The sequence below is a fragment of the Giraffa tippelskirchi genome, chromosome 5 (genome assembly GCF_054371585.1).
Source record: "Giraffa tippelskirchi isolate mGirTip1 chromosome 5, T2T-mGirTip1v1.2.pri, whole genome shotgun sequence".
Lineage (NCBI taxonomy): Eukaryota > Metazoa > Chordata > Mammalia > Artiodactyla > Giraffidae > Giraffa > Giraffa tippelskirchi.
In genome coordinates, this window is record NC_137279.1 from 73,293,862 (window position 1) to 73,321,770 (window position 27,909).

Sequence of the window (27,909 nt, forward strand, 5' to 3'; positions counted from 1 at the left end):
CACTGGCACCAGGAACTTCATGATTTGAGCTTGAACTTTGCCCCCACGTAACTCTTGGATTTTGCTTTTTTCTCCTACTGAATATGATGCCAAAGGCACACATGGATTGAAAAGAGGATACATGTCTGTCACGTAGCCCCTTCACAGAACACAGCCTCGTTCTCCTGGTGAAAAAACTTGCCTAACTCAGTGAAATAAGCCATGCCATGCAGGGCCACCCAAAACGGGCATCTAGTGAAGAGTTCTGTCAAAAAGTGGACTACTGGAGAAGGAAGTGACAATCCACTCCAGTATTCTTGTCATAAGAACTCCAGGAACAGTATGAAAAAGCAAAAAGATATGACGCCAGAAGATAAACCCTCTAGGGCGAAAGCTTTTCAGTATGTTACTAGGGAAGAGTGAAGGGCAATTACTAATAGCTCTAGAAAGAATGAAGTAGCTGGGCCAAGGCAGAAACGACGCTCCGTTGTGGATGTGTCTGGTGATGAAAGTAAAGTCCAATGCCATAAAGGATCTACTGCATAGGAACCTGGAACGTTAGGTCCATGAATCAAGGTAAACTGGACGTGGTCAAACAGGGGATGGCAAGAGTGACATCGATATCTGAGGAATCAGTGGACTAAAATGGACGGCAATGGGCGAAATTAATTCAGAAAGTGAAAGTCACTCAGTTGTGTCTGACTATTTGCAACCCCATGGACTATACAGTCCATGAAGCTCTCCAGGCCAGAATACTGGCGTGAGTAGCCTTTCCCTTCTCCAGGAGGTCTTCCAAACCCAGGGATAGGACCCAGGTCTCCGGCATTGAAGGCAGATTCTTTACCAGCTGAGCCACAAGGGAAGCCCTTAATTCAGATGACTATTCTATCAACTACTGTGGACAAGAATCTTTCAGAAGAAATGGAGTAGCCCTCGTAGTCAAACAAAAGAATATGAAATGCAATACTTGGGTGCAATCTCAAAAGCAACAGAATGATCTCAGTTTGTATCCAAGGCAAACCATTCAGTCTCACAGCAATCCAAATCTATGCCCCAACCACTAATGCTGAAGAAGCTGAAGCTGACTGGTTCTGTGAAGACCTACAACACTTTCTAGAACAACATCAAAAAAACGACGTTCTTTTCTTCATAGAATGCAAAAGGAGGAAGTCCAGAGATACCTGGAATAACAGATGAGTTTGGCCTTGGGGTACAAAATGAAGCAGGGAAAAGGCTAACAGAGTTTTGTTAAGAGAACACACTGGTCATAGCAAACAGCTTTTCCAACAACCCAAAAGAAGACTCTGCACATGGACATCACCTTATGGTCAATACCGAAATCAGATTGATTATATTCTTTGCAGCCAAAGTTGGAGAAACTCTATACAGACAGTAAAAACAAGACGTGGAGCTGACTGTGGTTCAGAGAATGAGCTCCTTGTTGTAAAATTCAGGCTTAAATTGAAGAAAGTAGGGGAAATCACTAAGTCATTCAGGTATGACCTAAATCAAATCCCTTATGATTATACAGTAGAGGTAATGAATAGATCCAAGGGGTTAGATCTGGTAGAAAGAATGCCAAAAAAAACTACAGACAGAGGTTCATAACACTGTACAGGAGGCTGTGACCAAAACTATCCCAAAGAAAAATAAATGCATAAAAGCAAAGTGGTTGTCTGAGGAGGCCTTACAAATAGCTGAGGAAAGAAGTGAAGTAAAACTCAAGGGAGAAAGGGAAAGATATACCCAACTGAATGCAGAGTTTCAGAGAATAGCAAGGAGAGATAAGAAAGCCTTCTGAAATGAACAATGCAAAGAAATCAAGGAAAACAATAGGATGGGAAAGACAAGAGATCTTGTCAAGAAAATTGGAGTTATCAAGGGAACATATGCAAGGATGGGCATGATAAAGGAGAAGAATGGTATGGACCTAACAGAAGCAAAAGAGATTAAGAGGAGATGGCAAAAATACACAGAAGAATGATACAAAAGTGGTCTTAACAACCCTGATAACCACGATGCTATGGCCACTCATCTAGAGCCAGATATACTGGAGTGTGAAGTCAAATGGGCCTTAGGAAGCATCACTATGAACAAGGCTGGTGCATGTGATGGAATTCCAACTGAGCTATTTAACATTCTAAAAGACGAGGCTGTTAAAGTGCTGCACTCAACATGCCAGCAAATTTGAAAAATTCAGCAGTGGCTATAGGACTGGAAAAGGTCAGTTTTCATTCTAATCCCAAAGAAGGGCAGTGCCAAAGAATGTTCAAACTACCAAATAACTGTGTTCATTTCATGTGCTAGCAAGGTTATGCTCAAAATACTTCAAGCTAGGCTTCAGAAGTATGTGAACTGAAAACTTCCAGATGTACAGGCTGGGTTTTGAAAAGGCAAGAGGAACCAGAGATCAAATTGCCAGCATTCAGTAGATCATAGAGAAAGCAAGGGAGTTCCAGAAAAACATCTACTTCTGCTTCATAGTCTATATGAAAGCCTTTGACTGTGTTGGTCACAACAATCTGTGGAAAATTCTTAAAGAGATGGGAATATCAAACCACCTTACCTGTCTCCTGAGAATCCTGTATGTGGGTCAAGAAGCAATAGTTACAACCAGACATGGAACAATGGAATGGCTGAAAATTGGGAAAGGAGAATGACAAGGCTGTATGTATATTGTCATCCTGCTTATTTAACTTACATGCAGAGTACATAATACGAACTATCAGGCTGAATGAATCACAAGCTGGAATCAAAACAACCTCAGATACGCAGATGATACCACTCTAATGGCAGAAAGTGAAGAGGAACTAAAGAGCCTCTTGATGAAGATGAAAGAAGAGAGTGAAAAATCTGACTTTAAACTCAACATTCAAATAACTAAGATCACAGCATTTGGTCCCATCACTTCATGGGCAAATAGATGGGGAAACAATGGAAACAGTGACAGACTTTATTTTTTTGGGCTCCAAAATCACTGTGGTCAGGAACTGCAGCCATGAAATTAAAAGACGCCTGCTGCTTGGAAGAAAAGCTATGACAAACCAAGACAGCATATTAAAAAGCAGAGACATCACTTTGCCAACAAAGGTCCATATAGTCAAAGATATGTTTTTTCCAGTAGTCATATATGGATGTGAGAGTTAGTCCATAGAGAAAACTGTTTGCTCCATTTATTCGAAATTTGATGCTTTTGAATTGTGGTGCTAGAGAAGACTCAAGAGTCCCTTGGTCTGCAAGGAGACCGAATGAATCAATACTAAATGAAATCAACCCTGAATATTCATTGGAAGGACTGTGGCTGCAGCTGAAGCTCCAATACTTTGGCCACCTGGTGTTAAGAGCTGGTTCATTAGAAAAGACCTTGATGCTGGGAAACACTGAAGGCAAAAGGAGAATTGGGTGGCAGAGGATGAGACGGTTAGATAACATCACTGACTGAATTTGAGCAAATTCTCAGAGATAGTAGAGGACAGAGGAGCCTGGCATGCTGCAGTCCATGGGGTTGCAAAGAGTCGGACATGACTTAGCAGTGGAGCAACAACAACAGCACATGTCTGTCAATATGCATATTTATCAAATTTTTTCACTACATATGTAAAATGTCACCTAATTTCTTGTGATGGCAGAAGGGATTGAATAAACCACAAGGTAGGAGTGGCTTCCACCCCTAACTAACTGAGTTTGTGCTGGTTACTTACTTGTTTCTTTTCCCAACATTAAAATGGAATTTTAAAAAAGTAGTAACTACCTCTTAGGATCATATGTGTGTATTTAGTCAATCAGTCATGTCTGACTCTGCAATCCTTTGGACTGTACCCAACAGGCTCCACTGTCCTTGGGACTTTTCAAGTGAAAATACTGGAGTGGGTTACCATTTCCTTCTCCAGCGATTTTCCTGACCCAGAGACTGAATATGCAGTATATATTAAGTAATTGAATTAATTGAAAGTTATATATTTAGAGCAGTACTTGATATACAGAAAGTGCTTTGTGAATGTTAACAATAAGTATCATTCATATGATGACCTATCTGTATGTATTTACAACTTCAAGGTATCAAGGCCAACATCAGCCCATAAAGCATCTCTGTGCAAACTTTAAAAAGTAAAATCTTAAAGGAATTTTACTTCCATCTTTCAAAAAATTCTCAGAATATGTTTATTTTGTGAGGATGAGACACTTCACTGGTGTCTACTGAAATACTTTTGTAAGGAATTAATAAATCTGCAATATCTATCATATCACTCATGTCAAAATCATGTTAAAGATACACAAAATCCTCGGACAGATAACATAAAGAAATTACTAGCAGGAAAAAAATAATAAATTAAACCCTTCTCCTGACATGAGAAAATTAGAAAAAAAGTACTAATTTAATTTAAAATTACTCTTGGGTTTTAACTTGGCTTGTGCCTGTGAGCAGGCTACACTGATATTCCTGGATAATTTTAGATGCCAATTATGAAAATCCCTTCGGTGCATACTCACTAAGTTCACAAGTAGGAGGAGAAGGATGCCATTTGTCATCAGCACCACAATGGATTAAATTGTTGCCATTGAGGATATAACCTTTCTTGCAGCTAAATAGAACTGAGTCTTTGTACTTATAGATGGGTCCAAATCCAGAGAGAATGTTTCCATTTGGAACTTGAGGTGGACGACAGACAATATCTAAAGAAGCATATAAAGAATATCTGAGTCATAAAAGAGAAATGGTCATAATGATGTGACTACTATTGATTTGGGTCTCAGGGAGACCTGATACAAGCCTACATCAAGTACATACAAAGAAAACTTTTTAAAGTTTTATGTATATCCTTTTTTTTAATTAATTAATTAATTTAAATTGGAGGCTAATTACTTTACAATATTGTGGTGGTTTTGTCATACATTGACATGAATCAGCCATGGGTGTACATGTGTCCCCATCCTGACCCTCCCTCCCACCTCCCTCCTCATCCCATCCCTCTGGGTCATTCCAGTGCACCAGCCCTGAGCACCCTGTCTCATGCATCAAACCTGGACTGGCGATCTGTTTCACATATGATAATATACATGTTTCAATGCTATTCTCTCAAATCATCCCACCCTCACCTTCTCCCACAGAGTCCAAAAGTCTGTTCTTTATATCTGTGTCTCTTTCACTGTCTCGCGTATAGGATCATCATTACCATCTGTCTAAATTCCATATATATGTGTTAACATACTGTATTGGTATTTTTCTTTCTGACTTACTTCTCTCTGTATAATAGGCTCCAGTTTCATCCACCTCATTAGAACTGATTCAAATGCATTCTTTTTAATAGCTGAGTAATATTCCATCGTGTATATGTACCACAGCTTTCTTATCTATTTGTCTGCCAATGGACATCTAGGTTGCTTCCATGTCCTGGCTATTGTAAACAGTGATGCGATGAACATTGGGGTACACGTGTCTCTTTCAATTCTGGTTTCCTCAGTGAGTGGGTTGTTATTTCCTTCTCCAAGGGATCTTCCAGACCCCGGGGTTGAATCCATGTCTCCTTCATTGGCAGGTGGCCAGGCTCAGTGGTAAAGAAACCACCTGCCAATGAAGGAGACATGGATTCAACCCCGGGGTCTGGAAGATCCCCTGGAGAAGGAAATAAAAACCCACTCCAGTATTCTTGTTTGGGAAACCCCATGGACAGAGGAGTCTGGCAGGCTATGGACCAAGGGGTCACAAAGGGTTGGAAACAACTTAGCAACTAAGGATGGATGATATCCTTTTAGTTCCTAGTTCCTCAGTGAAATGAGGTCCCAACATGTTATTCAATGTGGAAAAAAATTTTAAAAACAATTTCTTAGTTCCATATAATAGATTGGTGGTTGCCAGAGGTCGGATGCAGAGTGGACAAAAAGAATGAAGTGGGTCAAAAGGTACAAACTTCCAGTTATAAATAAATCGTGGGGATGTAGTGTACAGCATGGTGCCTGAAGTTAATAACTCTGTAATATATGTTTGAAAGTTGCTTGGAGAATTGTTGTGGTCCTTTAATGGACTGGAACTTGGGGGTACAGAGTCAACCGATAAGAAAAGAAGGAAGAAAAGAGGCTGATATTCCCTGGTTTACACAGTATGCCAATATAACTCTAGGACAAAGAGCTAGCACCGTCTACGCAGGCTCAGGGCGCCCTCTCGAAGAGGTCATGAAAGCCCGGGCAAATAAGTAGACACGGTAGACACCTGTGCTCCATGGAAACAGCCTGAAACGGAGAGAGGGAGAGAGCGAGAGGGAGAGAGTGAGAGAGAGAGAGAGAATGAGGAAAATGAGGAAAGAGACGGTGACCATTGCTCTGGTGGAACAAAGGCATTTATTCAACATATTGTGGGCATATATATACTCTCTTACCAGATAGCCCTTTTTAGCAGAGATGGGGATCAAAAGTCTAACAAGTCATCTAGAAAGCCAGAGGTTAGAATTATCTTCTAGAGAGGGGCTTGTCACTTTACATATCAGAAAGGAGGAGACTTGTAAATGGCTGCTGTTCACCATATGGAATTTCCATACGAATGAGATACATGAATTTCTATTATCTCCGAAAGCCAGCTTGCCAGCTCTCTGGCACCTTTATTCGGGTGCTGTTAAGGAACATAGAATTCATGCAAGACTGAAAACAGCACACAGGAAGCCTTCTATTAAATGTATCCTGACAGAAAATGAACTTAAAACGCCTCATCATAAGAAAAATTATTTTGTAAATTTGTTTGGTGGTAGATGTTCACTAAAGTTATTATGATCATTTCACTGTATTTACACAAATATCAAATCACTGATGTAAACCTGAAATTAGTATTATAAGTCAATTATATCTCAAAAAAAAAAAAAAACCCTTAGCAATATCTAAAGCCTAAAGTCCAAATTCCAAAGACCCCAAATCTTACTCTTCTAATGGCCTATGCTCCTGGATGCTATGCTTGTGGTGGTGGGTCAGTGGTCAATAGTACTGACATGATGGTTGTGATGTAGAGGCAGCCAGGACATCAGAGATCACAAGCACAGGATGAACCTCACCTCCACCACTACCCCACAGCTGTCAGTCATCAAGTCCTGTCAGTCCTGCCACTTTAATTCCTTTTTCTCAACTTCTATTCAGGCCCATCGCCATTGCCTCAGCTGAAACCAGCCTGCTACTTGGCCAGATAGCTGCAGCAGAAGTCTATGGGTTAAGGTCTGTCCCACTTCAAATTGTTGCCCACCTACAGCCAGACTTCTCTTTCTACAATGCAGCACATTTACTCCCCTGGCTAAAGACTTTCAGTGTCTGCCCTTCATCTTCATACTGAACTCCTGAGAGTCATACACAAGGTCCTTCATAACCTAGTCCTGCTAACTTTGCAGCCTCAGGTCCTGTCAATTCCAGCTCTTGCAGGCTAGAAGAAGACTCTTGAGAGTCCCTTGGACAGCAAGGAGATCCAACAAGTCAATCCTAAAGGAAATCAACCCTGAATATTCACTGGAAGGACTGATGCTGAAGTTCCAATACTTCGGCCACCTGATGGGAAAAGCCAACTCATTGGAAAAGACTCTGGTGCTGAGAAAGATTGAGGTCAAGGGGAGAAGGGGATGACAGAGGATGAGATGGTTGGATGGCATCACCGACTCAATGGACATGAGTTTGAGTAGACTCAGGGACATAGTGAAGAACAGGGAAGCCTGACAAGCTACAGTCTATGGGGTCCCAAAGAGTCACACATGACTTAGTGACTGAACAACAGCAATGCTCTCTTGCATTAGCATTGTACTGAATCAAAACAGTAAATGACACTGTGTTTTTAACTGCTATAAAAGATGTGTATTAGACCAGGAAGCCGAGTCATTACTGATATTGACATAACATCCCTTTTGGTTTTTCCAGAGAAGAAGGTGAACATGCTTTCTCTGCTTGCCTTTTACTATTGATCTACAAATGTTGGTATAATTTTATTTTCATCCTGTAGGCCCGCCGACATCATTAGTGTGGTGTCCATCGATATTTTCAGTTGCTTCAGAAGAAGCAGAATACTATATTTTTTATCTCTTTTTCACTAGGCAGAAACAAGGTACTCTGCCTGTGTGTGTGTGTGCTAAGTGGTTTCAGTTGTGTGCCTTTGTGACCCTATGGACACACCCTATGAGATCCACCAGGCTCCTCTATCCATGGGATTCTCCAGGCAAAGAATACTGAAGTGGGTTTTCATGCCCTCCTCCAGGGGATCCTCCCCACCCTGTGATTGAACCCACATCTCTTATGTCTCTTCCACTGGCAGATGGATTCTTTATCTCTAGCACCATCTGGGAAGCCCCAACAAGGGACCAGACAAGCCAAAAGGCTTTAATGAAAAGTAAGATATATTGTTTCCAGTTCAAAAATTTTTGATTCCTTGTTCATTTTGACTGCAGAACTGACCACTGAGGTTTTATACTGGAGTTGTTAGAGATCTAAACAATCTGGATTACCATATAAATGACAGCTGCCCTACAGGGTTACCAGTTATAAAGGTGATACCCATATTTGATACCCATATTTGATACCCAAGTTGATTTTTCATTTGATGCTGAATTTGAAGGAGCGGAGTATGAAAGATATGATTTTTCAGCTCTCCCAGTCTTCAGGATGACCTTTAAAATAGCTTCTCTACTAATTTGCAAAGATCCAATAAATTAACTCTAGAAGTATTTCAAAGCATGCATTTTAAGAAATCAATGGTAACCAGTAAAGTACAAAATCTGAGCACATGCTCAACATTTTCAATGGAAAAGAAGATACCACAGATAGGAGTACATAAAACAAAGTTTACTTACATTCACACCCTTTGGATGGTGTCCACGTGAAATTTTCCTGACAAGTCAAAGTCAGAGGCTCATCTGGAATAGGTCTGTATCCAAACTTGCATTGATATTTCAACTCAGTCCCAACTTCAAATACTTCTTGATTGCTTAGCTTGCTGTCTCTTCCATCCCAGACAGCATGGGGAATGTCTGGTAACCCAATACAACTATCTGAGAACGAGAGAAGCACAAAGATGAAAGAAAGCTGTATTGGGGATTGGTAGTCTGACCCAATGAGCTGGGCACACCCTGTCCCCCTGCTGCCAGAACAAGTATACTCATATTAATTGAGGAAGAAACAGATGGCAAAGGCTAAATAGGAATTCCAGGAAGAGACATGGCAGGATTAACCTCTGAGAGACTATTGCCAAGCAGTCAATGCACACTCAAGACCATCCCCAAGGAAAAGTAATGCAAAGGGCAAAATGGTTGTCTGGGGAGGTCTTACAAACAGCTGAGAAAAGAAGAGAAGTGAAAGGCAAAGGAGGAAAGGAAAGATATGCCCATTTGAATATAGAGTTCCAAGAATATCAAGGAGTGATAAGAAAGCCTTCGTCAGTGATCAATGCAAATAAATAGAGGAACACAATAGAATGGGAAAGACTAGAGATCCCTTCAAGAACATTAGAGATACCAAGGGAACATTTCATGCAAAGATGGGCTCAATAAAGGACAGAAATGGTATGGACCTAACAGAAGGAGAAGATATTAAGAATAGGTGGCGAGAATACACAGAAGAACTATTCAAAAAAGATCTTCATGACCCAGATAATCACGATGGTGTGATCACTCACCTAGAGGCAGACATCATGGAATGTGAAGTCAAGTGGGCCTTAGGAAGCATCACTGCAAACAAAGCTAGAGGAGGTGATGGAATTCCAGTTGAGCTATTTCAAATCCGAAAAGATGATGCTGTGAAAGTGCTGCTCTCAATATGCCAGCAAATTTGGAAAACTCAGCAGTGGCTACAGGACTGGAAAAGGTCAGTTTTCATTCCAATCCCAAAGAAAGTGAAAGTGAAGTGAAAATCACTCAGTCAGGTCTGACTCTTTGGGACTTCATGGACTAGTCCATGGAATTCTCTAGCCCAGAATACTGGAGTGGTAGCCTTTCCCTTCTCCAGCGGATCTTCCCAACCCAGGGATATAACCTAGGTCTACCCCACTGTAGGCAGATTCTTTACCAGCTGAGCCACGAGGGAGGCCCAAGAATACTGGAGTGGGTATCTGATCCCTTCTCCAGCAGATCTTTGTGACCCAGGAATCAAACCGGTGTCTCCTGCATTACAGGCGGATTCTTTACCAACTGAGATATCAGGGAAGCCTCAATCACAAAGAAAGGCAATTCCAAAGAATGCTCAAACTATCGTACAATTGCACTCATCTCACATGCTAGCAAAGTAATGCTCAAAATTCTCCAAGCCAGGCTTCAACAGTACATGAACCATGAACTTCCAGGTAGTCAAGCTGGATTTAGAAAAAACAGAGAAGCCAGAGATCAAATAGCCCAACATCCAGTGGATCATTGAAAAAAGCAAGGGAGTTCCAGAAACACATCTACTTCTGCTTTATTGACTATGCCAAAGTTTTTGCTTGTATCGATCACAGGAAACTGAGGAAAATTCTTAAAGAGATGGGAATATCAGACCACTTTACCTGCCTCCTGAGAAATCTGTATGCAGGTCAAGAAGCAATGGTTAGAAGGGGACATGGAACAACAGACAGGTTCCAAACTGGGAAAGAAGTTTGTCAAGTCTGTATATTGTCACCCTGCTTATTTAACTTATATGCAGAGTACATCATGCAAAATGCCAGGCTGGATGAAGCACAAGCTGGAATCAAGATTGATGGGAGAAATAGCAATAATCTCAGATATGCAGATGACACCACCCCTATGGCAGAAAGCAAAGTTTAGTTCTCTTGAACCTCTTGATGAAAGTGAAAGAGGAGAGTGAAAAAGTTGGCTTAAAACTCAACATTCAAAAAATAAGGTCATGGCATCTGGTCCCATCACTTCATGGCAGATAGATGGGGAAACAATGGAAACAGTGAGAAACTTTATTTTCCTGGGCTCCAAAATCACTGCAGATGGTGAGTGCAGCCATGAAATTAAAAGACACCTGCTCGTTGGAAGAAAACCTATGACCAAACTAGACAGCATATTACAAACCAGAGACATTACTTTGTCAACAAAGGTCCGTCTAGTCAAATCTATAGTTTTTCCAGTAGTCATGTATGCATGTGAGAGTTGGACTATAAAGAAAGCTGAGCACCAAAGAATTGATGCTTTTGATCTGCAGTGTTGGAGAAGACTCTTGAGAGTCCCTTGGACTGCAAGGAGATACAACAAGAAATCAGTCCTGAATATTCATTGGAAGGACTGATGCTAAAGCTGAAACTCTAATACTTTGGCCACCTGATGTGAAGAGCTGACTCATTTGAAAAGATCCTGATGCTGGGAAAGATTGAAGGCAGGAGAAGAAGCAGACAACAGAGGATGAGATGGTTGGATAGCATCACCGACTGGATGGACATGAGTTTGCGCAAGTTTTAAGAGTTGGTGATGGACGTGGACCCCATGCTGCAGTCCATGGGGTCATAAAGAGTCAGACATGACTGAGCGACTGAACTGACTGACACTGACAATGCACACAGCAATCCAGAGGATGTTATCGAGGTAATACAACATGGTACCAAAAGAGGCAATATCTAGGTTACTGGCTCAACCTCCAGGAGCTTAGTTCTCCTTCCATGTCAAAGTACTTCAGCATGGGAAATATCAGAGATCATTGAGGATACACAGCAAAAATTTGCTGCTAAATAAACCAAATGTTCCCCTGGTTCTCCTTGCCTAAAATGGAATTACAATAGGAGTTGTAGTGTTCCCCAGATATTATAACACTGTCACCAGGAACTTCTGATTTGAGCTTAAACCTTGTTCCACATGATATTGTATTCTTTATTCCCTACTGGATATGTTGCCAAAGGTACATAGGGATTGAAAAACAGGTACAGGTCTGTCATATTGTATGTTTATCAAATTTTGTCACTACATGTATAAATCATCACCTAACTTCTCATGACGGCAGAAGAGAATGAATAAATCACAATATGGCAGTGACTTCCATCACCAAACAACTATGTGAGCTTGTGCTAGTTACTTAATCACTCTGTTATCACATCATTAAAATGTGATTTTTAAAAAAGTAATATCTACCTCTTAGGATCATGGTAAATACTAAATGAATTAATTGATGTCACGCACTTAGAACAATGCTTGATACAACATGCTTAATAATCCTTAGCAATAAGTATCAATAATCTTATGATTGATCTGTATGTATTTACAACTTCAAGGTATCAAGGCCAACATTAGCCTACAGAGTATCTCTGCGCAAATTTTTAAATGGAATATCTTGAAGGAATTTTCCTCGTCTTTCAAAAATTCTCAGAATATGCTTATTTTGTTAGAATGAGACAATTTACTATTGTTTCCTAGAATACTTTTGTAAGGAATAAATAAATCTGCCATGTCTGTGATGTCACTGGGGTCAAAACTGTATGATATATATGTATAGAAAATCCTCAGATAACACAAAGAGATTACTAGCAGGAAAAGGAAAAAAGAAAAAAGAAAAAAACCTCCCTCCTGACATGAGAAAACTAGAGAAAGTACTAATTTAATGTAAAATGACTCTTGGGATTTAAGTGGGCTTGTGCCTGTAAGCATGCTACACCCATATTCCTGGATAACTTTAGATGCCAATTATGAAAATCCCTTTGGTGCATACTCACTGAGTTCACAAGTGGGAGGAGAAGGATGCCACTCGTCATCAGCACCACAATGGATTAAATTGTTGCCATTGAGGATATAACCTTTCTTGCAGCTAAACAGAACAGAGTCTTCATAGTTATAGATGGGTCCAAATCCAGAGAGAATGTTTCCATTTCGTACTCGTGGTTGGTGACAGATAATATCTAAAGAAGTATAAAAAGGACATCTGAGTTATAAACGAGAAATGGTGATAATGATGTGACTATTATTGATATATGGGTCTCAGCAAGACCTGATACAAGCCTACATCAAGTAAATATAAAGAAAACATTTTAAAGCTTTATGTATATCCTTTTAGTGGACTTCCCAAGTGGCTCAGTGGTAGAGAAATTGCCTACCAATAAAGGAGATGTGCATTCAATTCAGGGTCTGGAAAGTCCCCTGGAGAAGGAAATAACAACCCACTCCTGTATTCGTGCTTGGGAAATCCCATGGACAGAGGAGTCTGTGGGACTACAGACCATAAAGTCTCAACGAGTCAGATATGACTTAGCAACTAACCATGCAAAATATCCTTTTAGTTCCTAGGAACCTGAGTGAAATGAGGTCCCATCATGTTATTCAAGGTGGATAAAGTCCTATATCTTTTCCATTAAAAAATTGAAAAACAGTTTCTCAGTTCCAGATAATAGTTTGGTGGAGGCCAGAGGTGGGAATGCAGAGTGGACAAATGAATGAAGTGGATCAAAATGTACAAACTTCCAGTTATAAATAAATTATGGGGATGTAATGTGCTGCATGGTGCCTATAATTAATACAGTATAATATATATATATTTGAAAGTTGCTTAGAGTACAGGACTTTAAAGTTCTCATCATAAGAAAAATTATTTTGTAACTATGTATGGTTATAGATATTCACTAGACTTATTACGATCATTTAACTATACTCACAAATATCAAATCAGCATGAGGTACACCTAAAATAATATTATATGTCAATAATATCTCAAAACACCATTCAGTACAGTTCAGTTGCTCAGTAGTGTTCAACTTTTTATGGCCCCAAGGACCACAGCAAGCCAGGCCTCCCTGTCCATCACCAACTCCCAGGGTTTACCCTAACTCATATCCACTGAGTCAGTGATGCCATCCAACCATCTCATCCTCTGTAGTCCCCTTCTCCTTCTGCTTTCACTCTTTCCCCAAATCAGGGTCTTTTTGAATGAATCAGTTCTTCACATCAGGTGGTCAAAGTATTGGAGTTTCAGCTTCAACATCAGTCCTTCCAATGAATATTCAGGACTGATTTCCTTTAGGATGGACTGGTTGGATCTCCTTGCAGTCCAAGGAACTCTCAAGAGTCTTCTCCAACACCAGAGGTCAAAAGCATCAATTCTTCGGTGCTCAGCTTTCTTTATAGTCCAACTCTCACAATCATACATGACTACTGGAAAAACCATAGCTTTGACTAGGCGGACCTTTGTTGACAAAGTAATATCTTTCCTTTTTAATATGCTATCTAGGTTGGTCATAACTTTTCTTCCAAGGAGCAGGTGTCTTTTAATTTCATGGCTGCAGTCACCATCTGCAGTGATTTCGGAGCCCAAAAAAATAAAGTCAGCCACTGTTTCCACTGTTTTCCCATCTATTTGCCATGAAGTGATGGGACTGGATGCCATGATCTTTGTTTTACGAATGTTGAGCTTTAAGCCAACTTTTTCACTCTTCTCTTTCACTTTCATCAAGAGGCTCTTTAGTTCTTCACTTTCTGCCATAAGAGTGGTGTCATCTGCATATCTGAGATTATTGATACTTCTCCCAGCGATCTTGATTCCAGCTTGTGGTTCATCCAGTCCAGCGTTTCTCATGATGTACTCTGCATATAAATTAAATAAGCAGGGAGACATTATACAGCCTTGACATAATCCTTTTCCTATTTGGAACCAGTCTGTTGTTTCATGTTCAGTTCTAACTGTTGCTTTCTGACCTGCATACAAATTTCTCAGGAGGCAGGTCAGGTGACCTGGTATTCCCATCTCTTGTAGAATTTTCCACAGTTTGTTGTGATCCACACAGTCAGAAGCTTTGGCATAGTCAATAAAGCAGAAGTAGATGTTTTTTCTGGAACTCTCTTGCTTTTTTGATGATTCAACGAATGTTATCAGTTTGATCTCTGGTTCCTCTGCATTTTCTAAATCCAGCTTGAACATCTGGAAGTTCACAGTTCACATACTGTTGAAACCTGGCTTGAAGAATTTTGAGCATTACTTTGCCAGCGTGTGAGATGAGTGTAATTGTGTGATAGTTTGAGCATTCTTGGGCATTAACTTTCTTTGGGATTGGAATGAAAACTGACCTTTTCCAGTCCTGTAGCCACTGCTGAGTTTTCCAAATTTGCTGGCATATTGAGAGCAGCGCTTTCACAGCATTATCTTTTAGGATTCGAAATAGCTCAACTGGAATTCTATCACCTCCACCAGCTTTGTTAATAGTGATGCTTCCTAAGGCCCACTTGACTTTGCATTCCAGGACGTCTGGCTCTAGGTGAGTGATCACACCATCGGGGTTATCTGAGTCATGAACATCTCTTTCGTGTAGTTCTTCTGTGTATTCTTTCCACTTCTTAATATCTTCTGCTTCTGTTAGGTCCATACCATTTCTGTCCTTTATTGTGCCCATCTTTGCATGAAAATTTTCCTTGGTATCTCTAATTTTCTTGAAGAGATCTTTAGTCTTTCCCATTCTATTGTTTTCCTCTATTTCTTTGCACTGATGACTGAGGAAAGCTTTCTTATCTCTCCTTGCTATTCTTTGGAACTCTGCATCCCAATGAGTATATCTTTCCTTTTCTCCTTTGCCTTTCACTTCTCTTATTTTCATAGCTGTTTGTAAGGCCTCCTCAGGCAACCATTTTGCCTTTTTGCATTTCTTTTTCTTGGGAATGGTCTTGATCACTGCCTCCTGTACAACGTCACAAGCCTCAGTCCTTAGTTCTTCAGGCACTCTATCAGATCTATTCCCTTGAATCTATTTGTCACTTCCACTGTATAGTCGTTAGGGATTTGATTTAGGTTATACCTGAATGGTCTAGTGGTTTTCCCTACTTTCTTCAATTTAAGTCCAAAGCTTCTCCATCTTTGGCTGCAAAGATATAATCAATCTGATTTTGCTGTTGACCATCTGGTGATGTGCAAGTGTAGAATCTCTCTTGTGTTGTGGAAGAGGGTGTTTGCTATGACCAGTTCATTCTCTTGGCAAACTCTGTTAGCCTTTGCCCTGCTCGTTCTGTACTCCAAGGCCGAATTTGCCCATTACTCCAGGTATTTCTTGACTTTCTACTTTTGCATTCCAGTTTCCTATAGTGAAAAGGACATCTTATGGGGGTGTTAGCTCTAGAAGGTCTTGTAGGTCTTCATAGAACCGTTCAACTTCAGCATCTTCAGCATTACTGGTCAGGGCATAGACTTGGATTACTGTGATATTGAATGGTCTGCCTTGGAAATGAACAGAGATCATTCTGTCATTTTTGAGATTGCACCAAAGTACTGCATTTAGGACTCTTTTGTTGACTATGATGGCTACTCCATTTCTTTTAAGGGATTCCTGCCCACAGTAGTAGATATAATGGTCATCTGAGTTAAATTCCCCCATTCCAGTCCATTTAGTTCACTGATTCTGAAAATGTCAATGTTCACTATTGCCCTTTACTGTGTGACCACTTTCAATTTGCCTTAATTCATTCACCTGGACCTAACATTCCAGGTTCCTGTGTAATATTGCTCTTTACAGCATCGGACATTACTTTCATCACCAGTCACATCCATAAATGGTTGTTGGTTTTGCTTTGGCTCCGTCTCTTCATTCTTTCTGGAGTTATTGCTCTACTGATGTCCAGTAGCATAATGAGCACCTACCGACCTGGGGAGTTCATCTCTCAGTGTCCTACCTTTTTGTCTTTTCATACTGTTTATGGGGTTCTCAAGGCAGGAACACTGAAGTGATTTTCCATTCCCTTCTCCAGTGGACCACATTTTGTCAGAACGCTCCACCATGATCCGTCCATCTTGGGTGACCCTACATGGCATGGCTCATAGTTTCACTGAGTTAGACAAGGCTGTGGTCCATGTCATCAGATCGATTAGTTTTCTGTGATTGTAGTTTTCAGTCTGTCTGCCCTCTAATGGAGAAGGATAAGAGACTTATGGAAGCTTCCTGATGGGAGAGGCAATGGCAAAGAATGCTCAAACTACCGCACAATTGCACTCATCTCACATGCTAGTAAAGTAATGCTCAAAATTCTCCAAGCCAGGCTTCAGCAATACGTGAACCGTGAACTTCCAGATGTTCAAGCTGGTTTTAGAAAAGGCAGAGGAACCAGCGATCAAATTGCCAATATCCGCTGGATCATCGAAAAAGCAAGAGAGTTCCAGAAAAACATCTATTTCTGCTTTATTGACTATGCCAATACCTTTTAAACTGTGGAAAATTCCGAAAGAGATGGGAATACCAGACCATCTGACCTGTCTCTTGAGAAACCTGTATGCAGGTCAGGAAGCAACAGTTAGAACTGGACATGGAACAACAGACTGGTTCAAAATAGGAAAAGAAGTACGTCAAGGCTGTATATTGTCACCCTGCTTATTTAACTTATATGCAGAGTACATCATGAGAAACGCTGGGCTGGAAGAAACACAAGCTGGAATCAAGATTTCTGGGAGAATATCAATAACCTCAGATATGCGGATGACACCACCCTTATGGCAGAAAGTGAAGAAGAACTAAAAGCCTCTTGATGAAGGTGAAACAGGAGAGTGAAGAAGTTGGCTTAAAGCTCAACGTTCAGAAAACTAAGATCATGGCATCTGGTCCCATCACTTCATGGGAAATAGATGGGGAAACAGTGGAAATGGTGTCAGACTTTATTTTCTGGGGCTCCAGAATCACTGCAGATGGTGATTGCAGCCATGAAATTAAAAGACGCTTACTCCTTGGAAGGAAGGCTATGGCCAACCTAGATAGCATATTTAAAAGCAGAGACATTACTTTGCCAACAAAAGTCCGTCTAGTCAAGGCTATGGTTTTTCCAGTGGTCATGTATGGATGTGAGAGTTGGACGGTGAAGAAAGCTGAGCGCTGCAGAATTGATGCTTTTGAACTGTGGTGTTGGAGAAGACTCTTGAGAGTCCCTTGGACTGCAAGGAGATCCAATCAATCCATCCTAAAAGAGATCAATCCTGGGTGTTCATTGGAAGGTCTGATGTTGAAGCTGAAACTCCAATACTTTGGCCACCTCATGCGAAGGGTTGACTCATTGGAAAAGACCCTAATGCTGGGTAGGATTGGGGGCGGGAGGAGAAGGGGACGAGAGAGGATCAGATGGTTGGATGGCATCACCAACTCAATAGACATGGGTTTGGGTAGACTCTAGGAGTTGGTGATGGACAGGGAGGCCTGGCGTGCTGCAGTTCATGGGGTCGCAAAGAGTCGGACACGACTGAGAGACTGAACTGAACTGATGGGAGAGACTGAAGGAGAAACTGGGTCTTGTTCTGATGGGCAGAGCCATGCTCAGTAAATCTTTAATCCAATTTTCTGTTGAAGGGCGGGGCTGTGTTCCCTCCCTGTCATTTGACCTGAGGCCAAACTATGGTGGCAGGTCAGAGACCAATAATGATGACATGATGATTGTGATGTAGAAGCATCAGAGATCACAAGCACAGAGCAAACCTCCCCCTCCCCTGCTACACCACAGCTGTCAGTCATCAAGTCCTGTCAGTGCTGCCACTTTAATTCCTTTTCTCAATTTCTATTCAGGCCCATTGCCATTGCCTCAGCTGAAACCAGCCTCACTACTTGGCTGGATAGCTGCAGCAGATGTCTATGAGTTAAGATCTGTCCCACTTCAAATTGTTGCCCACCTACAGCCAGACTTCTCTTTCTACGATGCAGCACATTTACTCCCCTGGCTAAAGACTTTCAGTGTCTGCCCTTCATCTTCGTACTGAACTCCTGAGAGTGACACACAAGGTCCTTCATAACCTAGTCCTGCTAACTTTCCAGCCTCAGATCCTGTCCATTTCAGCACTTGCAGGCTCAAAAAGACATATGAGAGTCCCTTGGATAGCAAAGAGATCAAACCAGTCAATCCTAAAGGAAATCAACCCTGAATATTCATGGAAGGACTGACGCAGAAGCTGAAGCTCCAATACTTTGGCCACCTAGTGGGAAAAGCCAACTCATTGGAAAAGATCCTGGTACTGGGAAAGATTGGGAGCAAGAGGAGAAGTGAGCAACAGAGGATGAGATGTTTGGATGGCATCACTGACTCGATGGGCATGAGTTTGAGTAAACTCAGGGAGATAGTGAAGGACAGGGAAGCCTGGCCTGCTACATTCTATGGGGTCCCAAAGAGTCAGACACAACTTAGTGACTAAAAAATAAAAATGCTCTCTTGGCCCAGCATTGTACTGAATGAAGGCATAAATGACACTGTGATGTTAATTGCGGTAAAGATAAGTTTTAGACCAGGAAGCTAAGTCATTATTGATATTTATGTAACCTCCCTTCTGACTTTTCCAGAGAAGAATGGGAACATTCTTTCTCTGCTTGCCTTTTACTACTGATCTACTAATGTCAGTATGATTTTTTTTTTCTGTCCTGTAGGCCCATTGACATAACTAGTGTGGTGTCCACCGATATTTTCAGTTGCTTCAGAAGAAGCAGAATACTGTATTTTTTTTATTTCTTTTTCACTAGGCAGAAACAAGTTACTCTGTGTGTGTGTGTGTATGTGCGTGGTTTCAGTTGTGTGCCTTTGTGACCCTATGGACACACCCTGTGAGGCCCACCAGGCTCCTCTGTCCATGGGATTCTCCAGACAAGAACACTGAAGTGGGTTGTCATACCCTCCTCCAGGGGATCTTCCCCACCCTGTGATTGAACCTACATGTCATTTTTCTTGCCTTGGCAGATGGATTCTTTAACACTAGCACCATCTGGGAAGCCCCAACAAGGGACCAGACTAGCCAAAGGCTTTAATGAAAAGTAAGATATATGATTTTCAATTCACGGATTTATGTCTCCTTATTTGTTAGGTCTGCAAAACAGACAATGGAGGTTTTATCCTGGAATTGTTACAGATCTAAACAATCTGGATTACCATACAAATGACAGATGCCCTACAGGGTTACCAGTTATAAAGGTGATACCCATATTTGATACCCAAGTTGGTTTTTCATTTGATGCTGAATTCGAAGGGGCAGAATATGCAAGACATGATTTTTCAGCTCTCCCAGTCTTCAGGATGACCTTTAAAATAGCTTCTCTACTAATTTGCAAAGATCCAATAAATTAACTCTAGAAGTATTTCAAAGCATACATTTTAAGAAATCAATTATAATCAGTAAAGTACAAAATCTGAGCACATGCTCAACATTTTCGATGGAAAAGAAGATACCAAAAATAGGAGTACATAAAACAAAGTTTACTTACATTCACACCCTTTGGATGGTGTCCACGTGAAATTTTCCTGACAAGTCAAAGTCAGAGGCTCATCTGGAATAGGTCTGTATCCAAACTTGCATTGATATTTCAACTCAGTCCCAACTTCAAATACTTCTTGATTGCTTAGCTTGCTGTCTCTTCCATCCCAGACAGCATGGGGAATGTCTGGTAGCCCAATACAACTATCTGATCATGAGAGAAGCACAAAGATGAAAGAAAGCTGTTTTGGGGATGGCAGACTAACCCAATAAGCCTGGCACACACCATCCCCCATTCCCAGAAAAGGTGTAGCTCATATTAACTGAGGAAGAAACAGATCTCAAAGGTTAAATGGGAATTCCAGGAAGAGACTTGACAGCATCAACCTCTGATAGACTATTGCCAAGCACGCAATGCACACAGCAATCCAGAGGATGTTATGCAGGCAACACACCAAAGTACAGAAAGGGGCAATATCTAGGTTACTGGGTCAACCTCCAGGAGCTTAGTTCTCCTTCCATGTCAAAGCACTTCAGCATGGAAGCATCCAAGGTCACCGAGGATGCACAGCACAAGTTTGCTGCTAAATAAACGAAATGTTCGCCTGATTCTCCTTGCCTAAAAGGGAATTAGAATAAGAGTTGTTGTGTTCCCCAGATACTATAACACTGTCACCAAGAACTTCTGATTGGAGCTTAAACCTTGTTCCACATATTATTGGATTCTGCTTTTATTCCCTACTGGATATGATGTCAAAGGTATATATGGATTGAAGAAGGGATACGGGTCTGTCAAATCACATATTTATCAAGTTTTGTCACTACATATGTAAATAATCACCTATTTCTCCTAATGGCAGAAGGAAATGAATATATCACAATGTAGCAGTGGCTTCCATTGCCAAATAACTATGTGAGCTTGTGCTAGTTACTTAATCACTCTGTTTTGTCATCATTAAAATGTGATTTTTAAAAAAGTAATATCTACCTCTTAGGATCATGGTAAATACTAAATGAATTAATTGATGTCATGCACTTAGAACAATGCTTGATACAAAGTGCTTGATAATTCTTAGCTAGCAGTAAGTATCGTTAATCTTATGACTGATCTGTATGTATCTACAACTTCAAGGTATCAAAGCCAACATTAGCCCATAGAGCATCTCTGTGCAAATTTTTAAATGGAATATCTTGAAGAAATTTTATCTCCATCTTTCAAAAAATTCTCAGAATATGTTTATTTTGTTAGGATGAGACAATTTACTAGTGTCTACTGAAATATTTTTGTAAGGAGTAAATAAATCTGCCATGTCTGTGATGTCACTGGGGTCAAAACTGTATGATATATATGTATAGAAAATCCTCAGATAACACAAAGAGATTACTAGCGGGAAAAGGAAAAATAAAATTAAAAAAAAAAAAACCTTCCTCCTGACATGAGAAAACTAGAGAAAGTACTAATTTAATGTAAAATGACTCTTGGGATTTAAGTGGGCTTGTGCTTGTGAGCATGCTACACCTGTATTCCTGGATAACTTTAGATGCCAATTATGAAAATCCCTTTGGTGCATACTCACTGAGTTCACAAGTGGGAGGAGAAGGATGCCACTCATCATCAGCACCACAATGGATTAACTTGTTGCCTTTGAGGATATAACCTTTCTTGCAGCTGAACAGAACAGAGTGTTTGTAGTGATAGATGGGTCCAAATCCAGAGAGAATGATTCCATTTCGAACTTGTGGTTGGTGACAGACTATATCTAAAGTAGTATAAATAGGACATCTGAGTTATAAACGAGAAATGGTGATAATGATGTGACTACTATTGATATATGGGTCTCAGGGAGATCTGATACAAAAAACACACAGAAAGAAAATATTTTAAAGCTCTATGTATGTGCTTTTAATTCTTAGGAATCTCAGCAAAATGAGGTCCTGTCACTTTAGTCAATGTGGATAAAGTCCTAAAATTTCTCATCAAAGAAAAAAGTATTTGAAAAACCCATTTCATCTTTACAAAGAATAGATTGGCGGTTGCCAGAGGTGGGAATGTGCAATGGGCAAAATGAGTGATATGGGTTAAAAAGTGCAAACTTCCAGATATAAATGAGTCATGGGGATGTGATGTACAGCCTGGTGTCTATAGTTAATAACACTGCAATATTTATTTGAGAGTTGCAAAGAGAGTAGAGTCTTAAAAGTCTCATCACAAGAGAAATTATTTTGTAACTGTAAAAGTTCTCATCACAAGAGAAATTATTTTGTAACTGTGTATGGTGAAAGATGTCAACTAGACTTATTATGATCAATTTCACTGTATATACACAAATATCAAATCACTATGATGTACATCTGAAATTAATTATATCTCAAAAACCCCTAATCAATATCTAAAACCCAAAGTCCCAATTCCAAAGGCCCCCAAATATTCCTCTTCTGATGGCTTACGCTCCTGGATGATTTTGTTGGTGGGTCAGTGGCCAATTGGGAAAGGCTACCCACTCCAGTATTCTGGCCTGGAGAATTCGCAGAGTCGGACACAACTGAGCAGCTTTCACTTTCACTTGCAGTGGCCAGTAGTACTGATATGATGGTTGTGATGCAGAGGCAGCCAGGGCATCAGAGATCACAAGCACAGAACAAACCTCCCCTTCCCCCGCTACCCCACAGCCGTCAGTCATCGGGTCCTGTCAGTCCTGCCACTTTAATTCCTTTAGGATTTCTCAACTTCTCTTCAGGCCAACTGCCATTGCCTCAGCCGAAACCAGCTTACTACTTGGCCGGATAGCTGCAGCAGATGTCTATGGGTTAAGTTCTGTCCCACTTCAAATTGCTGCCCACCTACAGCCAGACTTCTCTTTCTACAATGCAGCACATTTATTCCCCTGGCTAAAGACTTTCAGTGTCTGCCCTTCATATTTGTTCTGAACTCCTGAGAGTGACACACAAGGTCCTTCATAACCTAGACTTGCGACCTTTCCAGCCTCAGTTCCTGTCAGTTCCAGCTCTTGCAGCTAGACTCTAGGCATTTTGAACCTTTCATGATTATCTCTCTAGCCCCAGCATGGTACTAAATCAAAACAGTAAATGACACTGTGTTGTTAAAGTCCTTTAATTGCTGCAATTAGAGGTGTTTTATACCAGTAAGATCAGTCTTTCCTGATCCTGGCATGGTTTTTGGAGATGAAAGGGAAAATATTCTCTATGCTTATCTTTTACTTTTGACCTGCTAACATTGGTATGACTTTGTTTGCCCTATATACATATGTGGTTAATGTTACTAGTATGGTGTCCACCCATATCTCTAGCTTGTTCCAGGGAAACAGAAGACTATATTTCCTATTTCATTTATACTAGGCAGAAACAAGGGACTAGTCTGGCCAAATTTTTAATGAAAAGCAAGATATATCACTTCCAAGTCAAAGAACATATGAGCCGAGGACTGTCTACTTGTTCACTTCCCCTGATGAACTCATTATGGCAGTTTTGTGGTTTTTCTGAACTTATTTGTTGGTGTATAATTGCTTTACAATGTCGTGTTATTTTCTGCAGCCAAAAAAAAATAAGAGGAACAAAATTGGGTCATTTGTAGTGCTGTGGATGAACCTAAAGTCTGTCATACAAAGTGAAATAAGTTAGAAAGAGAAAAACAAATATCATATATTAATGCATATGTATAGAATCAAAAAAGATGGTACAGGTGAGCCTGTTTGCAGAACTGGAATAGAGATGCAGATGTACAGAACACACCTGAAATTTTGGATGTTCTGTGAGGGAGTTGTCAGAAGATATAAACAATCTGGATTACCATGTAAATGCCTGCCCCCTAGAGGATTTCCCAGGTGAGCTGTGCACTAACAAGGGGCCTAAAAAAACCAAAAATATGTATATATACACACACAAACAAAAACCAAACAAAGAACACAGCTTTTACTGTGAAAAAATCTGGGGATTTTGGTATTGATTATTATTGCAGTATAGCCTATGCTTTCTGACTAATAATAGCATGTGAGTAGCTGAACAAGTTTAATTCAACTTTGCCTTGATTAGTTTGTCTTTGAATCATTCCATTTCTCTTAATACATTCAGCATTGTCACTTACTTTTACAAGTAGGAGGGCTTGGATACCAGACACCTATTGTTTTATTTTCCACTGTGCAAGAAATGGAGGCTTTGCCTAACATTGAGAAGTAAGGGTCACAGCTGTAGGTGACAGAAGAGCCATATGTGTAGAAGTCTTCATCTCCAGCATTATGTCTCCCATTGCTGATGGTTGGAGGAGGCTTGCACTTGGCAACTGACATGAGTGAAAAGGAAGAAATAATGAGGGAAGGCACACTTACAAATCTAACATTCCTGAGGCAAATTCTAATGGAGTGTACAATAAGCAACAAAGAGGCACAGGTGTATTATTACCTAACATGGTTTAGGTTTATAGTCAAGTCATAAGGAGTCTTTACTTACTTATACATTGAGGGAGCGGATCACTCCAGTCAACTCCTTTATCTTGGATCTCACAATGACTAGTAGCTGAGCCAACTAAGATATACCTGAATAAGATAGGCCAGAGATTTTAGTGGAATTTGTCTTACTCTAAATGTAAATTGCCAGTTAATAAGGTCGGGATGAAAAGAAATTTTATTCAACATTTAAATATGAAAAAATAATGATCTCTTGATTACTAATTACCATTTAGGCCAACTTGGAGTTAAATTTCATCATATCAAGGAGAAAGCCTTATTTTTCCATTTTTCTTTTATTTACTCGTTTCTTTAAACCATATTATTAAGCTTTTTCTACAGGGCATATATTCATCTCTAATAAAAAAAAGTAAATGACAAGTTTTGCATTCAGAATCTTAGAACTCCACTTAAACTCTTTATCTAACAAGCTACAAATAAAGCAGTACAAAAGAGAAAAAATATACTTGAGTCTCCTATATAGTTTCATCTGAATAGAAGATCCAGATAAACTGGTGATTAAAGAAACAATTTTGACCTCTACTTTGAATCATTCTTCTGGCACTAGAGTTTGGTTTACTCTCATAAACCACTAACTTCCTGATTATCATCTTGTTATTCTTGCCCTTGAAATAAGTCCAGTAACTCTTCCAGAACTTGTTACTTAAAAAAAAAAAAATTATATATCAATATACCCTGAATATCAATAAAAAGTTCCTGAATAAAATAAACAAAATTTAAAAACACTTTAAAAGAGAAACATACCATAACCAAACAGGTTTATACAAAAAATGAAAGAAACCTTCAAAATTAGGAAACATATCAATATACAATATATTGTTACAAACTGAATATATGTGTCCTCCCAAAATTCATATATTGACACCCTCATCCCCAGTATGGCTGTATCTGGAGTAAGGAACTAATTAAGGCTAAATTAAGTGATAAGGGTAGGGCCCTGATTCACTAGGATTAGAATTCTTATACCCCACTCCAGTACTCTTGCCTGGAAAATCCCATGGACAGGGGAGCCTGGTAGGCTGCAGTCCATGGGGTCGCTAAGAGTCGGACTCGACTGAGCGACTTCACTTTCACTTTTCACTTTCATGCATTGGAGAAGGAAATGGCAACCCACTCCAATATTCTTGCCTGGAGAATCCCAGGGGCGGGGGAGCCTGGTGGGCTGCCGTCTATGGGGTCGCACAGAGTCAGACACGACTGAAGCGACTTAGCAGCAGCAGCAGCAGAGTTCTTATAAGAAGAGACACCACAGAGCTCACAGAGCTCTCTCTCTCTCTCAACCTCTCTCTCTGTCAACTTTATTCTCTTTCCACGTGCATGTGCAGAGGGAAGGCCATGTGACTGAATGCTGTCAGACCTAAATCTAGGACTTCCAGGCTTCAGAACTGTAAAAATAAATTTCTGTTGCTATGACAGCCTGAGCAGGTTAATATACACATGATGTAATAAATCTAAGAAGAAAAATGCACTATCATCTTGATACAGTAAAATGACATTTGAAAAAAATCAAGCATTCTTAGCAAAAATGTCCAATATAATGGGAAGCAGTGGGGACAGAGTCCTACCGAACTTAGGGGGGGAATACTAGAGTTATTTCTGCTAAAGTCAAGAAGAAGAAAGCAAGGGCCAGTATCAGTATTTTATTTGAGATAAAATTGCTAGCATAATTATGAGAAAAAGAAATTCAAAATATAAAAATTAGAAAGGAAAAATAATAGTATCATTATTTTCAGATGACATAATTGCTTGCCAGGAAATTCCAAGAGAATACAATTCAAATGCTATTAAAAGTAAGGAGTGAATTCAGTATATTAGATGAGATACAAAATTAATATATAGAAATCCATGGCAATCCACTCCAGTACTCTTGCCTGGAAAATCCCATGGACGGAGGAGCCTGGTAGACTACAGTCCATGGGGTCACAAAGAGTCGGATATGACTGAGCGACTTTACTTTCACTTTCATACAGACATACAAATAAGCAAACATAGTCAGAAAAAACCTGGAAAAGCACAGGAGTACGGGAGATACTTCAAAGCAATGTTACACAACATGAAAACTCAGTAATTAAAACACAGAGGAACTGGTTGTGTGAATATATAGACAAACTAAAAGCATTCAGTATAAGTTCGAAAATAGACTATATTCATATGGAAATTAAATATAGTTTTTAAAAGTGTCATCACAAATTACTGAATTAATCATGGACTCTAATAAATGGTGGCAAGACAATATGGAATCCATTCTAGGGAAAGATAATATTAGCTAGTGCCTCTGAATTCTCTGAATTAAATAACATTAAACCATAAAAATAGTTGAATAATTGTAATTACAATCTTCAAGCAAGGAAGGCCTTTTGACTATAACTCAAATCCAAAAGTATTTTAAAAAAAAAAGATTGATAAATTCAACATATATGGCACATACATTTTGCTTGGCAAGAAAGAAATACTGTAAGCCAAGTCAAAGGAAAGATGACACAATGAGAAAAAATACTGTAATTCATTGACATTTAAAAAGAAACAAAGGAGTTGAAGTCAGTTTACACATAAATAAATACAGCTATCTTTTTGTTGTTGTTCAGCAGCCAAGTTGTGTCCAACTCTTTGCCACTCCATGGACTGTAGTACACCAGGTTTCCCTGTCCCTCCCCATCTCCCAGAGTGTGCCCAAGTTCATATCCATTGAATCGGTGATGCCATCCAACCATCCCATCTTCTGTCGCCCTCTTTTCCTTCTGCCCTCAATCTTTCCCAACATCAGGTCTTTTCCAATGTGTCATTTGTTCTCATCACATGGTCAAAGTATTGGAGATTCAGCTTCAGCATCAGCTGAACGTCTTTTAGATATATGAGATATGCTCAACGTCACTTGTAAATAGAAAAGTGCACATTAAAACTACAGGGAAGCCATTCAACAGCAGCAGAATACACATTTTTCCCAAGTACCCAGAGAAATTCACCAGGAAAAATTATATCCTGGACCATGAAATCAATCTCAGAAAACATATAAAAATTTAAATCATGCAATGTATATTTTCTGACTATAATGGAATTAAACTAGAGACAAATAACAGAAAGACAAGAGAAAAATCTGAAAACAATTGAAAATTAAATAGCACAGTTCTAAATAATCCATGGTCAAAGGGAAGTCTCAAAGGAAATTAAAAATACACAGAATAAAAATGAAACTATGACATAAGAGAATGTGTAGAACACAGATAAATCAGTGCTGAAATGGAAATTCATAGCAATAAATGCTTACATTGGAAAATAAAAAAGTTCTCAAATCAGGAATCGAAATTCCTACTTCAAGAAACATGAAAGAAGAAGAAGCCATAAACACAAAGCAAGGAGA

General features: G+C 39.8%; 1 protein-coding gene across 1 annotated transcript in view; it reads right to left on the reverse strand.

Moving 5' to 3' along the window:
• Positions 1 to 27,909, reverse strand: part of LOC145504370 (C4b-binding protein alpha chain-like) — a 43,620-nt gene that overhangs the window by 9,415 nt on the left and 6,296 nt on the right. The window contains exons 4-8 of the mRNA XM_081484957.1: positions 24,535 to 24,620; positions 24,173 to 24,367; positions 12,608 to 12,790; positions 8,787 to 8,984; positions 4,471 to 4,653 (exon numbers count right to left, since the gene is read on the reverse strand). Coding sequence (XP_081341083.1) covers positions 4,471 to 4,653; positions 8,787 to 8,984; positions 12,608 to 12,790; positions 24,173 to 24,367; positions 24,535 to 24,620 — 845 coding nt within the window. The remainder of the gene's footprint in view (positions 1 to 4,470; positions 4,654 to 8,786; positions 8,985 to 12,607; positions 12,791 to 24,172; positions 24,368 to 24,534; positions 24,621 to 27,909) is intronic.